The sequence below is a fragment of the Lepidochelys olivacea genome (assembly GCF_965140295.1).
Source record: "Lepidochelys olivacea isolate rLepOli2 genome assembly, chromosome: 9".
In the NCBI taxonomy this organism is placed as follows: Eukaryota; Metazoa; Chordata; order Testudines; family Cheloniidae; genus Lepidochelys; species Lepidochelys olivacea.
Genome location: NC_140419.1, coordinates 36,911,681 through 36,927,756, shown reverse-complemented (window position 1 = coordinate 36,927,756; position 16,076 = coordinate 36,911,681). Strand labels below are relative to the sequence as shown.

General features: G+C 39.5%; 1 protein-coding gene across 3 annotated transcripts in view; it reads right to left on the bottom strand.

The window, feature by feature from the left end:
• The window catches only part of AP1S3 (adaptor related protein complex 1 subunit sigma 3), a 59,072-nt gene that overhangs the window by 31,245 nt on the left and 11,751 nt on the right, over positions 1-16,076 (bottom strand). For all 3 annotated transcript variants that reach the window (XR_014713116.1, XM_084640068.1, XM_084640067.1), the window contains exons 2-4: positions 3,513-3,691; positions 1,873-1,981; positions 803-940 (exon numbers count right to left, since the gene is read on the bottom strand). Coding sequence is in view for 2 of the 3 variants with exons in the window: in XM_084640068.1 (XP_084496194.1) it covers positions 803-940; positions 1,873-1,981; positions 3,513-3,691 (426 nt within the window). In the remaining variant the exon portion in view is untranslated. The remainder of the gene's footprint in view (positions 1-802; positions 941-1,872; positions 1,982-3,512; positions 3,692-16,076) is intronic.

The window sequence follows — 16,076 nt, the reverse complement described above, 5'->3', positions numbered from 1 at the left end:
TGCCTCTCACCCCACCCCCTTTAAATCCATGCTGAGTTATGCACAGGCCACTCAACGCTCTCCTGCTGTTTCACCCTGTTACCCTATGAGCATGTGCAAATACCAGCTTGTACTGAAAAAGCCGGCGGGGAAAAAACTGCAAAGGGCCTATTCATGTAGTATTTCCCTAACTAGTTCTACCAGCCTCATTTTTTCCACGCTAATGATCATCCTGAAAACGGAATCACCCATAGCGTTTGCCAGTTCTTACCATTCTCGGCTCCTCAGGTAATTTACAACGTAAGAAAATGAAGCGCATTCCTGCAGGTTTTTGAATACAAGTCTCACACCTATTCCTTGTAGGAACCATTACGTGGTCTAGTTATGGACAAAGTGGAGGTTACCTGCACATACTTGTGCTGATTTTGATATGACCATGTAGGTCATTTGTCAATTTATTAATGAAACAATAAAAAAAACAACCAAATAAACTTAAACATTCAGGCTCTCTACCTTGATGTGTTAAACATCATTTAAAAATTATATAAAACAAATCCTTAATGCAGTGTCTAATATCTAGCAACTGACATGACTGATTAACCTCCTTGCAAAGTAGCCAGGGATAGCATATGAATAACTTGACACCATATCACAGGATGCCAGAGGGTTGAACTAAGGGTATTATATGTTGCCACCTTTTGTAATTATACATTTTGTACCTCATAGTACTAAACTTCAGACATGTTGGGATATCAAACACTAGTCCTATCAGACAGAACAACTGTAGTGAGGTGTGCGCCTCTGCTGTCTGCCTCTGCCTTACCTCTTGTAACATATCAGAATCTTCTATGGCTTTCACTGCTGATTTCTTTGATGTTTCTTGTATTTCTCCACCCATTATAAACTCATCAAGAATAAAATAAGCCTTTTCAAAATTAAAGATAATATCCAGCTCGCACACCTGATGAAGCAAAATACACATTTAGGCACAATATTATAGCATTATATGTATTAGCATTCCTAGAGCATACAGATTGCCAAACCTATTCAATGTATGCACTCTTGTGGCAGACAGTAAAGAAAGAAATAGAAATATGAGTATTAAGTGATATCACAACTTCAGCACTAGTGAAATCATATTTTTTCTCTGGACAGAGACCAAGTATAGACAGATTTGTTTAAACACTCTGTTACAGAATACTTATAAAAAGTCGTTTCATGGAGTAAGACATATTCCCTGCCCCAAACATCTTACAGTCTCTGACAGACCAAAAACAAAAAGACAATGGAAGACACAGCACAATGACTTATGTTAAGGAGGAGTCAGAAAAATCAACTGCTCAAGAGAACATGGTAGAAAACATTCATAAAAGGGGGTCTCCTGTAGCACCTAATGCCTCCAATAGACCATCTCCATGTCCCCTGGCTCATATCACCCTCATTATGCCCCCCACAACCACCACCACCCTGCTGATGTCTTGCCTTCATGCGATGTTTCTTGTTGCTTGATATGAGCTAAAAAAAGTCAGGTCATTTTTGAAAATTTAAAACAAAAACAAAAAACAATCCTCCCCCCTCACCCCACCATTTTAAAATTTAAATTTTTGCTCATTTTTCCCCAAACTTTCTAGATATCATCTCCCCTGGAAAGAGAAGTGGCATGTGAAATGTCAGGATTGGCTTCTCTTTTTGGACGGGCACATTATGGAACATTAACTGCTTATAAATAGCCTGGGCACTATTTTACTGTCACATCCACCTAATGCTGTGCAAGCAAGGCAGAGGGAAAGGATGAGTAAGAGCAGCTACAGAGATTTTCACGCCTGACTTTGTGGTAAACAACTAAAGGGCAAAAATCATCATAACTAACTTAAGGAAGAAAAGGAAACTTACATTTCCAAAATACCTGTCCAGTAGTTCTACATAACGATGAACAACCTCCAGTGTCAGCAGCTCATTATCCTGGTCTTCTGTTGCACAGCAAAAATATAAACTAGCATACCTACAAAAATAAAAATGAAAATGGGTTAGTGCTTGGTAAAACATGAAGTAATAACTCAATCACAGAGATAATTTGGTTCATATCCCTGCCTATGCAAGTCCGTTCGCTACAGTAAGGCTAGGTCTACACTAGCACTCACTGTGGTATAATTTATGTTGCTCAGGGGTGGGGAAAAAGCCATCCGCCCTTAGCATCATAAGTCATGCTGCCCTAAGCGCAGGTCATTGTGAGAGCTTCTCCTGCCAACATAGCTACAGCTGCTCATGGGGCTGGAGTAGTTAAGCTGACGGGAGAGCTCTCTCCCACTGGCTTAGAGCAGTTACATCACAGAGCTTATAGTGGTGCAGCTGCACCAGTACAACTCTGCTGCTGTGAACTCTCTAGTGCAGCTGTAGCTTAACAGGTGAATTGATTTTCCTTTCTCAGCACCTTTCTTTTAAAAGGAATATATTAACAACAGGAAAGAATTATTCTTTTTGTAAAAAAGCTGAGCGGATTTGTTGAATACCTCCTCAATGTTTAAGCTTCAGGACTACGCATAAAAACAACAACTGGTAAGGGACAAAACTCTCCCCAAATGCTGCAGTAGCCCCTACTGTAGGTGTATTGTTTTAGAATGTAGAATAATTTTGTGCTTTAAAAAAAATATGCACAGAAAGAACAAACATTTGGGCCACTATTCAGGCTACCAAATGGTTAATAGGGTAATTTATGTGTATTTCAAGAAACAGATTACATGTAACTACTCATGCTGATCAATTCTTTCTACTGATTGGTAGCAGAGTTTTATATTTAGTTAGTCCAGCTTCATGGGGGGTGGGGGGGTGGGAGAATAACCACCTGAGCATTCTTCCCAGGGTAATGGCTAGAGCACCATTTCAGCAAAGCATCTAAACCTGTGTCCATCTATCCCTTTTCAACAAAGCTCTTAAGAACATACTTATTTTTAGTGCTCTGTTGAATAAGGGTGGACTTCTGTTTTAGGGCCTTCATTTCTCCCTTGTAACTAAAAAGGCAGGGATAAGCCTGTTATCACTAAGGCTCATATACCTGGGGAAGATACAAGTTCCAGAATGGTAAATACTTCAAAGATATGATTTGGCAGAAGGCTCCTCCATACCATGCGTGTAACCTTGCAATACACTGACAAAGCACAACATGCTTTTCAGCACGATACCTTTAAATTAGCAAGATTAGCTAGGCATAGCATCTTCTATCATTTAAACTGTCAATCAAGTCAATCATTTTTCTTCAGTGGTAAGCAATACCAGTATTTTTTCTAATGGCAATTTACTGTGTCAATTTATGGAATGGGGAAAAGGCAAGCTGATTTTGTTTAGAATCAACCTGCATTATTCCTAGTTTCAGGCTCTTACATACAGCATTTTCAAACCTTCATGGCACTCATTGTTCCTCATGTGTTTCATCCTAGTAGCATTTATAAGATGGGGGGTGGAGGGGATCGGTGTGTGTCTCTCTCTATACATACCACACACACACACTTACTTTATTCTTATAAAACTACTCACACCTTTTGTAAACTAGCTTTAGGTCTTTCCAGTCGACAAAACTGCTCATCTTTTGACTGCGAGCCAGAATAATCTGAACAATTTCCCGTGTGATCTTTTTCCTCTCTTTGTCAGGTAACGTTATGTACCACTTCTGAAGTCTTAATTTCCCTTGTCGGCTGAACAGCAGTATAAAGCGTATCTAGAGTAAACAAAGCAACATGTTAATACCAGGTTACACGCAATTGTTTTTCCAGGAAGCAGCAATTCAACTGCCATTCTTTACTTTATTATAAAGGAACATGGCAACTGCAAAAGAACAATTCACCCATGTGCAGAGGACCAATATAATGCCTATGGCACCTATGCTCTCAAGAATTTTCTTATTACCGTACACATCTAATGTCTGCCCTAGTAAAACACATTCCTCACTTAAGCATATGAAAGAAATGAAGATGCAATCAAATGCATGATTTTTATTTTATCAAGAGGTTTTAAGGGCTAATCTAAAGAGTTTTGTGCATTATATAATGAAAGATACCTGGATATATATTAGAATATTTCAGATGTGGCAAGCCACTAGTACAGTCCCACCCCTCTCCTAATTAGAGGGAAGGAATATTTTGATAATTGAGCCTACAAATTTACCCTAATTCTGAGCTCAACTGTAAAAAGTATGTAAAAATTCATAAGTTGTCACAATAACCTATAACAACAAATGTTGATGGGAAAAGGTATGAAAGGGAGACAGACTAAAATTAATCTAAACAAAAAGGCCCACTGATATAACTCAAGGACTGTGTTACGATCATGCTTGGCAGACAAGAAAATGTGGGTCCGGAAATTAATGAACCAAAATTGGGGTGTCAGATATTAGGCCTAATTGGAGGACAAAATAATGAGAGGCTGTGCTATTCCAACCATTCTTCTCTGTTTGGGTACTTAAAGAAAGACTTGGATGTGGGAAGAAATGATGATGAAATCCATCTTAAATCTGGTATTTTTCCATTTAAAAAGGTGGGGGTTGGAACAAGCAGAGACAAAAGATTTCCACCTTGTGCCAAAGCTATAGAAGGGAGTGGAGCAGGACAAAAGGGGCTGCTAGTCATGAGAAAACCCCTACTTACCTGCATTGTTTCTAGTTTCAGGTTCTTACATACAGCATTTTCAAACCCTCATGGCAATCATTGTTCCTTACCACCTGAGATGTCTGCAAGATCTAACAAAGACTTTACCAGGGGAAAGGACTAGGCCCAGACAAGGAAGGAGTCTAGTCTGTGAAAGAAGCTTATTGGAACATCTCTGAGGGGGAGATATAACCTGTCATTGGTTTCTTAATGTATTAGGCTGACTTGCATGTTTTGTTTTATTTTACTTTGTGATTTGCCTTGTTCTGACTGTTACTACTTGAAACCACTTAAATCCTACTTTTTACACTTAATAAAATCACTTATTTATTAATAAACCCAGAGTGGGTGGTTAATACCTGGGGGAGCAAACAGCTGTGCATCTCTCTCTATCAGTGATATGGAGGGCGAACAATTTATGAATTTACCCTGTATAAGCTTTATACAGAGTAAAATGGATTTATTTGGAGTTTGGATCCCATTGGGAGCTGGGTGTCTGGGTGCTGGAGACAGGTAACCTGCTGAGCTGTTTTTAGTTAAAGTCTGCTGCTTTGTGGGCATGGACCAGACCCTGGGTCTGTGTTGCAGCAGGCTAGCATGTCTGGCTCAACAAGGCAGGGTTCTGGAGTCCCAAGATGGCAGGGAAAATGGGCTCAGAGAGAATTTCAGCACACAGGTGACAGTCCCAAGAGGATCTCTGTGACTGAACCCATCACTGTACCTTACTGTGTAAACAGTCTCATTGATTTCAGTGGCATTACTCATGAGTTCTACTTATTGCAAGGGAGGGCAGTCAGAGTCAGATCTAAACTAGGGTTGTCAATTAATTGCAGTTAAGTCACACGATTAACTCAAAAAATTAACTTCAATTTCAAATATTGTGATTAATACAATCACACTGTTAAACAATAGAATACCAATTGAAATTTATTAAATATTTTGGACATTTTTTTCATTTTCAAATATATTGATTTCTATTACAACACAGAATACAAAGTGTACAGTGCTCACTTTATATTATTTTTATTACAAATATTTGCACTGTAAAAATGATAATAGTATTTTTCAATTCACCTCATACAAATACTGTAGTGCAATTTCTTTATCGTGAAAGTGTAAATTCCAAATGTAGATTTTTTTTGTTACATAACTGCACTGTTACATAACAAAGGAAAACTTTAGCGCCTACAAGTCCACTCAGACCTACTTCTTATTCAGCCAATTGATAAGGCAAACCCTGAGCAAGATTCACCAGCCAGATACCCAGGAAAGAATTCTCTGTAGTAACTCAGACACCCCATCTAATATCCCATCACAGGCCATTGGGCCTATTTACGATTAATATTTAAAGATCAATTAATTGCCAAAACCATGTTATCCCATCATACCATTTCCTCCATAAACTTATCAAGTTTAATCTTGAAGCCAGATAGGTCCTTTGCCCCCACTGCTTCCCTTGGAAGGCTATTCCAGAACTTCATTCCTCTGATGATTAGAAACCTTCATCTAATTTCAAGTCTAAACTTCCCGATGGCCAGTTTATATCCATTTGTTCTTGTGTCCACATTGGTACTGAGCTGAAATAATTCCTTTCCCTCTCCGGTATTTATCCCTCTGATATATTTATAGAGAGCAATCATATCTCCCCTCAACCTTCTTTTGGTTAGGCTAAACAAGCCAAGCTCCTTGAGTCTCCTTTCATAAGGCAGGTTTTCCATTCCTCGGATCATCCTAGTAGCCCTTCTCTGTACCTGTTCCAGTTTGAATTCATCCTTCTTAAACATGGAAGACCAGAACTGCACACAGTACGCCAGGTGAGGTCTCACCAGTGCCTTGTATAACAGTACTGGCACCTCCTTATCTCTACTGGAAATACCTCGCCTGATGCATCCCAACACTACATTAGCTTTTTTTACGGCCACATCACATTGGCGGCTCACAGTCATCCTGTGATCAACCAATACTCCAAGGTCCTTCTCCTCTTCCGTTACTTCTAATTGATGCGTCCCCAGCTTATAACTAAAATTCTTGTTATTAATCCCTAAATGCATGACCTTACTTTTCTCACTATTAAATTTCATCCTATTACTATTACTCCAGTTTACAAGGTCATCCAGATCCTCCTGTATGATATCCCAGTCCTTCTCTAAAATGGCAATACCTCCCTGCTTTGTATCATCCGCAAACTTTATTAGCACACTCCCACTTTTTGTGCCGAGGTCAATAATAAAAAGATTAAATAAGATTGGCCCCAAAACCGATCCCTGAGGAACTCCACTGATAACCTCCCTCCAGCCTGACAGTTCACCTTTCAGTAGGACCTGCTGTAGTCTCCCCTTTAACCAATTCCTTATCCACCTTTCAATTTTCCTATTGATCCCCATCTTTTCCAATTTAACTAATAATTCCCCATGTGGCACCGTATCAAACGCCTTACTAAAATCTAGGTAAATTAGATCCACTGCATTTTCTTTGTCTAAAAAATCTGTTACTTTCTCAAAGAAGGAGATCAGATTGGTTTGGCACGATCTATCTTCTGTAAAACCATGTTGTATTTTGTCCCATTTATCATTGACCTCAATGTCCTTAACTACTTTATCCTTCAAAATTTTTTCCAAGACCTTGCATACTACAGATGTCAAACTAACAGGCCTGTAGTTACCCGGATCACGTTTTTTTTCCTTTCTTAGAAATAGGAACTATGTTAGCAATTTTCCAGTCACACAGTACAACCCCCGAGTTTACAGATTCATTAAAAATTCTTGCTAATGGGATTGCAATTTCATGTGCCAATTCCTCTAATATTCTTGGATGAAGATTATCTGGGGTCCCCGATTTAGATCCATTAAGCTGTTCGAGTTTCGCTTCTACCTCAGATATGGTAATATCTACCCCCATATCCTCATTCCCATTTGTCATGCTACCATTATCCCTAAGATCCTCATTAGCCTTTGTCATAAATATAAAGGGAATGGTAAATACCTTTAAAATCCCTCCTGGCCAGAGGAAAAACCCTTTCACCTGTAAAGGGTTAAGAAGCTAGGATAACCTCGCTGGCACCTGACCAAAATGACCAATGAGGAGACAAGATACTTTCAAAGCTGGGGGGGTGGGAGAAACAAAGCTTCTCTCTGTCTGTGTGACGCTTTTGCCAGGAACAGAAAAGGAATGGAGTCTTAGAACTTAGTAAGTAATCTAGCTAGATATGCGTTAGATTCTATTTTGTTTAAATGGCTGATAAATAAGCTCTGCTGAATGGAATGTATATTCCTGTTTTTGTGTCTTTTTGTAACTTAAGGTTTTGCCTAGAGGGATTCTCTATGTTTTGAATCTGATTACCCTGTAAAGTATTTACCCTCGTGATTTTACAGAGGTGATTCTTTTACTTTTTCTTCAATTAAAATTCTTCTTTTAAGAACCTGATTGCTTTTTCATTGTTCTTAAGATCCAAGGGTTTGGGTCTGTGTTTACCTATGCAAATTGGCGAGGATTTTTATCAAGCCTTCCCCAGGAAAAGGGGTGTAGGGTTTGGGAGGATTTGGGGGTGGGGGGAAATATATGTTTCCAAGCGGGCTCTTTTCCTGTTATATATTTGTTAGACGCTTGGTGGTGGCAGCAATAAAGTTTAAAGGCAAAAGTTAAAATGGTTTGTACCTTGGAGAAGTTTTAACCTAAGGTGGTAAAAATAAGCTTAGGGGGTTTTTCATGCAGGTCCCCATATCTGTACCCTAGAGTTCAGAGTGGGGAAGGAATTTTGACAGCCTTATTAAAGGCTGAGGCAAAGTATTTGTTTAGATATTGGGCCATGCCTAGATTATCCTTAACCTCCACTCCATCCACAGTGTTTAGAGGTCCCACTTCTTCTTTCTTTGTTTTCTTCTTATTTATATGGCTATAGAACCTTTTACTATTGGTTTTAATTCCCTTTGCAAGGTCCAACTTTACTTGACTTTTAGCCTGTCTCACTTTGTCCCTACATGCTCTGACCTCAATAAGGTAGCTGTTCCCTCCCATCTTCCACTCCCTGTATGCTTTCTGCTTTTTCTTAATCACCTCTCTGAGATGCTTGCTTATCCAGCTTGGTCTACAACTCCTGCCTATGAATTTTTTCCCCTTTCTTGGGATGCAGGCTTCTGATAGCTTCTGCAGCTTTGACTTAAATTAATCCCAGGCCTCCTCTGCCTTTAGATCCATAAATTCTTCAGTCCAATCCACTTCCCTAACTAATTTCCTTAATTTTTGAAAGTCAGCCCTTTTGAAATCAAAAACCCTAGTCAGATTTATTTTTGTTTATCCTTCCGTTCAGTTTGAACTGAATTAGCTCATGATCACTTGAACCAAGGTTGTCCTCTACAACCATTTGTTCTAAGAGGTCCTCACTACTCACCAAAACCAAATCTAAAATGGCATCCCCTCTAGTCGGTTCAGCAACTACTTGATGAAGGAATCCATCAGCTATCGCATCTAGGAAAATCTGAGCCCTATTATTATTACTAGCACTTGTCCTCCAGTCTATATCTGGAAAGTTAAAGTCTCCCATGATCACGCAGTTTCCATTAGTATTTACTTCATTAAAAACATTAAAGAGGGCTCTATCCATATCCAAATTAGATCCCGGTGGTCTATAGCACACCCCAAGCACTATCACAGGGGAGACTCTAGTAGTTTTCTTCCCCAGTGTGATTTTTGCCCAGACAGACTCTGTCTTATCCATTCCATCACTTATTTCTTTACATTCTACCTCATCATTGATATACAATGCTACTCCACCACCTTTACCTTTATTTCTGTCTTTCCTAAACAGCACATACCCTTTAATAGCTGTAGTCCAGTCATGACTACTATTCCACCATGTTTCTGTTATCCCTATAATATCTGGTTTCAGTTCCTGCACCAGTACTCTAGTTCTTCCATTTTGTTACCTAGGCTCCTCGCATTGGTGTACAAACATCTTAATTTTTGCTGTTTGGCCTCGCTCACATTCTATACCCGATTAGGCATGGTCATTCTACAGCCAGTATGACCCATTAGACTTGTATCCACACTGCCCTTCCTCCTTATGTCCATTCTCCTACCCATGGCTTATCTGCTGACTGCTTCTTATTTACAATGTCACCTGAAAGTGAGAACAGGCATTCACATGGCACTTTTGTAGCTGGCATTCCAACGTATTTAAATGCCAGATATGCCCAACATTCATATGCCCCTTCATGCTTCGGCCACCATTCCAGAGGACATGCCTCCATGCTGATGATGCTTGTTAAAAAAAATAATGGGTTAATTACATTTGTGACTGAACTCCTTGGGGGAGAATTGTAGGTCTCCTGCTCTGTTTTACCCACATTCTGCCACATATTTCATGTTATAGCCATCTCAGATGATGACCAAGCACATATTGGTTTTAAGAACACTTTCACAACAGATTTGACAAAACACAAAGAAGGTACCAATGTGAGATTTCTAAGGATGGATACATCACTCGACCTAAGGTTTAAGAATCTGAAGTGCCTCCCAAAATCTGAGAGGGACGAGGTGTGGAGAATGCTTTCAGATGTCTTAAGAGAGCAACACTCTGATGCGGAAACTACAGAACTAGAACCACCAAAAAAGAAAATCAACCTTCTGCTGGTGGCATCTGAATCAGATGATGAAAATGAACATGCGTCAGTCTGCTCTACTTTGGATCGTTATCATGCAGAACCCTTCATCAGCATGGACGCATGTATTCTGGAATGGTGGTTAAAGCATGAAGAGACATATGAATCTTTAGCACATCTGGTATGTAAAATAAAGAGATTGCACTATAGTACTTATATTAGATGAACTGAAATATACTATTTCTTTTGTTTTCTACAAATATTTATAACCAAAAATAAATATAAAGTGAGCACTGTACACTTTGTATTCTGTGTTGTAACTGAAATCAATATATTTGAAAATGTAGAAAACATCCAAAAATATTTAAATAAATGGGATTCTATTTTGTTTAACCGCAATATTAATTTTTTTAATCACTTGGCAGCTCTAATCTAAACTATTAGTTTTAAAATAAGAACACCAAGCACATGTGCAAAAACTGGACTGTGGCACCTTGGTTCAAATTAAGAACCACCATTTCCCTCCCTTGATAAAGCTTCATTTACACATTAGAGAAAAAAAAAAAGATGGGCCAGAACCAAATTCCTGGATCCAAACACCCCTGGACTCTGGGGTTGTTCAAAATCAGGCCCTATATCTGAATTCCATAAACTGTCCCATCTTTACTGTGAGTCAAATGGGTCCAGATTCACTGGGACAGATTCTCTGGGACAGAACTCAGTAGGTGGAGGGAGAAGGCAGCTTTGCACCACCTCTGCATTCCCCCTGAAAACAGGCCAAGCCAGGAACCAACCTGGCCCTATCACAGGTCAAGAGCATTTTTGGCCAGCTGCCCACAGCCCCAAGAGGCTATTCTGTCAGCTGAGGATTGATGAGACAGAACAGCGCACAGCCCCTCGCTTTTTCTCCGTCACAAGAATCCCCACATGCTGTGGGCTGGGAAATAGGGTGACCACATGTCCCGAATTTATTGGAACAGTCCTGATATTCAGGACTTTGTCTTATATAGGCACCTATTACCCCCACACCCGTCCCAATTTTTCACACTTGCTGTCTGGTCACCCTACTTGAAAGGGAGTTGTGCAAGGTGGCTTTACACTACCTGGGGATTCCTTGCATACAGGGAGAATCGTGAAGAGGCTGAATTTGCTGGGTTTCTGACTCCTTTAAACTGCAGGAGTGGATGCAAGAGTCAGGCTCTAGACAGCGACATTTCAGATATGAAATGCTCAGACTCCAGATGTAAATGCTGAGCCATGCCCTCTGCTAGTGTAAATCTGTGGAGTTCCACTAAAGTCAATGGGGCTACTCTGACTTACATCAGCTGAAGATCTAATAGGATGTGCCATGGACCCATGTCTTATCTCTGGACAATTTAAAACACATTAAAGTATTAAAATTCAGATGATAGTTAAGATTCAGGATTAAAATTAAGGATTCTGCAAAGAAAGCCTTGCACTATAGTAAATTATAAATACATCCAGCAAACAGAAGTGCACTAGTGAAGCTTCTTTAAAAAAAAAAAAAAAAAAGAACACCACCCTGCTTCTAATCTCTCTGCAGCTGGTTTTTAAACAAAATATTTATTCATAATTCAGAACTACTTGGTGTCTAATAAAAGCCCACATTTATATATTCCACATTGAAGAACGCTCAGTGGGAAGAAAAAAAAACCTTTGATCATGTTTTCTTAATTACAGAATGATTTGTTTAAATATTTCAAGTAGCACCAGCAGAGAGAAATAATTGTTTAAGATTATTCAGGATATAACAAATTGCTTTTTCTAGCTGTAAATCTTTTAGAGAATAAAAATTGGCTTGCTGTGCACAAGTCACACACACATTGTATGTCCCCACATGGAATGAAAAACCCTCTTCTAAGAGCATTAACAGACAATTCTGTTGGCAACAGAAGAAAATACTGTATCTTATTCACGGCATTCATATTTCATAATGGATCTGAACTACAACTAGTTTGTTTTTTAGTAGTTTTGTATGAGAAATCAATGGCCTGAAATACTCTGTGATGGATTCTAGGCCCTTCCTGCCTTCTGAAAGTACTGTACTGCTTTCACACCTTGATAATGTGCCTGTCATATTGGTAGGCAAATGACTTATCTGGAGACTAAAAGTTGTGAATTAATCAGGAAGGTTTCAAAAACGTGATCATTTTGGGGAAGGTGAAAGGTTTTATTCTATTCTCCCTGTGGAAGGATTAGTAAAGCTCCAGGAAATGGCCGTTGCTACTATTAGACTGTTTGCTTGATAAAATGAACGGGATTTTGTAGCTGCTGAATATCTAATAGTTTTAATGGTGTTCCAATGAGTTACCTAAGTAAAAAAATAAGTTTCTGGCAGCTCAGCAGGAATAGCCCAATTACGATCAAAGGACTATGTCCCAGCATGGCTCTGTTTGTACTATCAACTTGTTTTGACATAATGAGGTTATAATAGTTCTCTAGAATTGTAAAGGCCACCTCCACAGAGATTCAGGCACAGTGCTCACTGTACATAGAGTTGTCTGCTGACCGGGGGTTGGGTGGGCTAAGGGTTATTTTGCCTTCTGCACAGCAAGTTACCTCTGCGGCCTTTGTTAAGATGCTTGTATTTTCAAAAGCACAGCGTTAACTCTCAGAGGATGAAGGCAATTGGTGCACTGGGTCAGCAGATGAACAGCTTCAATAGAAGTAGTCCCACAACAAGAGAATTCCTTAGCTCGCTGGTTGGAGCCCTCCCCTCAGAGGTGGGAGACCCCTGTTTAAATGCTCCCCTGCCCCCTTTCAGGAAAATTGAACCCTGATCTAACCATTCGGCTAAAAGTTATAAAATAGGCACCAGAACCACCTCTTCCTCCCCCCCCCCCCAGCCCAATTTTGAATGGGACCTGATCCAATAGGCAGCTTCTGAGCATACTACCAGAAGTGGCCTTGCACACTACATTACTGAGCAACCAAATCAACATGGAAAATGTTCATTATAGAATTAGCTAATCTGTAACATCTCAATATGCCAACCATTTTTTTCATACATTGCAAAGCACCCGTTCTTCAGTGAGGACTTGTGTATATCAGACATGAAGTGTTAAACAACCCTCCAAGTTACCCACATTCAATAGCTGTATTTGAACTGCTTGCTAAATCCCAGTAGAATGGTAAACCCACAAGACAGTTCACTTACACATTCACTCACTCATTTCACACACAGTTCACTCACTCACACACCAAACAAAGGGGAGGAAAAATGTTTGAAAGAAATGGAAGTGAACCTCTTTTGTTGGGTGCACTTGCCCACTGATGTTTTCACAGCTCTAAGCCGTTTTCCTGCTGCACAGCCAGCAGCTTGAGCTCACATTTTGTTTTTGTGGTCTTTCAAAAAGTAACAGTTTACATTAGAACCCTAGGACAGTTCTCCTCATGCTACACAAAGCAAACCTAATTAGGGGCCAAATTATTTAACAACAGTTTTCAATAATACATCATGGCAAAAGGATTGCACGTTATTAAATGTTCCCTTGCCCCTTATCAGCCTCCTTCACATCTGTTCCTTATTTTATTTTGCTTCTTTTTCTTTATATTTTCTTATACGATAGGGCTTTTAATGTAAATGGGCTTTACTACTGTGTTTGTCCTAGCCTAACGTTTGATGTTCATCACAGATCCATTTCCAATGAGATAGTTTCTTATATCTGAAGAAAAGTAAGTTGGTTGCCTGAAAGAGCAATTTAGCATGGCAGAATAGTGAAAGGGGGTTCTATTTTATATTTAGCTGTTTACATAACTAATCTCCTTTGGGTCTTAAAATCAAGTACCTCTGAACAATAAAATACCTCTAAAAAATTTAATCTTTTTTTTTTTTTTTAAACCAGTCACCTGGAGTAACTGTGACCATTCTTTTCCTTTTCCATGCATCAACTGCTTTCAAATGTGAAACCTTCTTCTCAAGCAGTTACTTTTTCAGCAGCTTATTGCTTCTCATATAAAACATTGAAAAAATTATAGCCACGATTGTGTGTCTGTAACCTTTATTTTTAAACACACACTACTGGATTTTTTCCAATCTGAGGAGATTTCAGTGAATAATACATTGTATATTTTTCTGTAGCAAACTGATATGTTTTATTAGAGCTTGGCAGGAAATTATTTTCCTGAGAGAGAGAGAGAAACACACATACACACAGATTACCATTCCAGCTATGCCTGATTTGAAACAGAGACTTTGAACCCAGGTCTCCTGCATGCCCAGCGAGTGCCCCAACTACCAGGTTATAGGCTGGTGGTCTCTTGCAATCTCTTCTGTTGGAGATGATCCACTTGTTATAAATAGTTAAATATTCATTGACAGAGATTGACTCTGCGGCCCAGTGGTTTGGGCACTCACCTGGGATTTGAGATACCTAAGGCCAAGTCCCCGTAGCAGGGATTTTAATGTGAATCTCGCGACATGCCAGGTGATGCCCTACCACCAGGCTACTAGCTACTCTTGGGTGGCTCCCTCCCAGAAATTCCACCCTGGACCTGAGAAACATTCCAGACAAATGTTACATTAAAACTGAGTCTTTCCAGTAAAAAATTTTGGTTTCACTGAATCGGTGTTTTTTGAAACAATTTTGTCAAAAAAAATTCCCAACCACTTGTGGTCTATGCATGCTCTTAAATGTGTGAGTATGGGCACATTTGGGCTTTTCATTCTATACATACACGTTGTGAGATAAGGTCTCAAGGGGAATATTGTGCCCACTTCTGGGCATCACACTCCAAGAGAGATGTGAACAAACTGAAGACCAGAAGAAAGCAACAAAAGTAATTAAAGGCCTAGAAAACATGACCTTTGAGAAAAGATTGAAAAAATTGGGTTTGTTTAGTCTAGAGAAGAGAAGGCTGAGGGAGGACATGACAACAATCTTCAAGTTCCAACAAGGTTGTTATAAAAAAAGAGGGTGACAAATTCTTCTCCTAACTGCGGAGGACAGGACAAGAATTCATGAGTTTAAATTGCAGCCAGGGAGATCTAGGTTAGACATTAGGAAAAACTTCCTAATGTAAGGTAATTAAGCACTGGAACAAATTATCTGGGGAGGTTGTGGAATCCCCGTCATTGTTAAGAGCAGGTTAGACAAACACCTGTCAGGAATGGCTTTTCAGTGCAGGGGACTGGATTAGATGACCTATTGAGGTCCCTTCCAGCCCTACATTTCTATTATTCTATTATTGTGTGCGTGCAGCATGTAATTGTATACAAACTAAACTAACGTTATTATTATACTTTCAAAAGATTTCCAATGAGAGGATAGGTGAGAGTCTCTACATCTGTCCCCCTCCTACATTACAGTTCGCAGTAAAATAGTACACACTAAGCTCAAGCTTATTGCAAAGCTTTGGCCACTCCACTACTACTCTAACAGAAGCAATTTCTGAGAAAGCAGCAGACAATTATACTTAGAAGAGGAGAAACCATTTGTCTTTCTATTCCCTCTCCTCCCTTTTCCTAGTCTCCAAATTTCACACAATCTGGAGCATCCTCAGGGAAACAAACAGCAATATTACATCCACAAGAGCTCAGTCCTACTTCCCAGGACCATAGACCCCAAACTGCAGCTGGCATTATGATGTCACTATTGGATAGACACTGCTTCCTTCACTTCAGCTTTGCTCGTCTCAAAAGTATTGACACAGTATAGCATGTTGCTCACCCTCACAAATATGTTCATGAAAGCATACCGTAAAGCTGGGATCTCAAACTCAAATCACCACGTGGGCCACATGAGGACTAGTACACTGGCCTGAGGGCCACATCACTGAAACCTTTTCATACAATGATATAAAAGTATAGTCAAAAATGAAAAAAAATAATAATATAGTATGC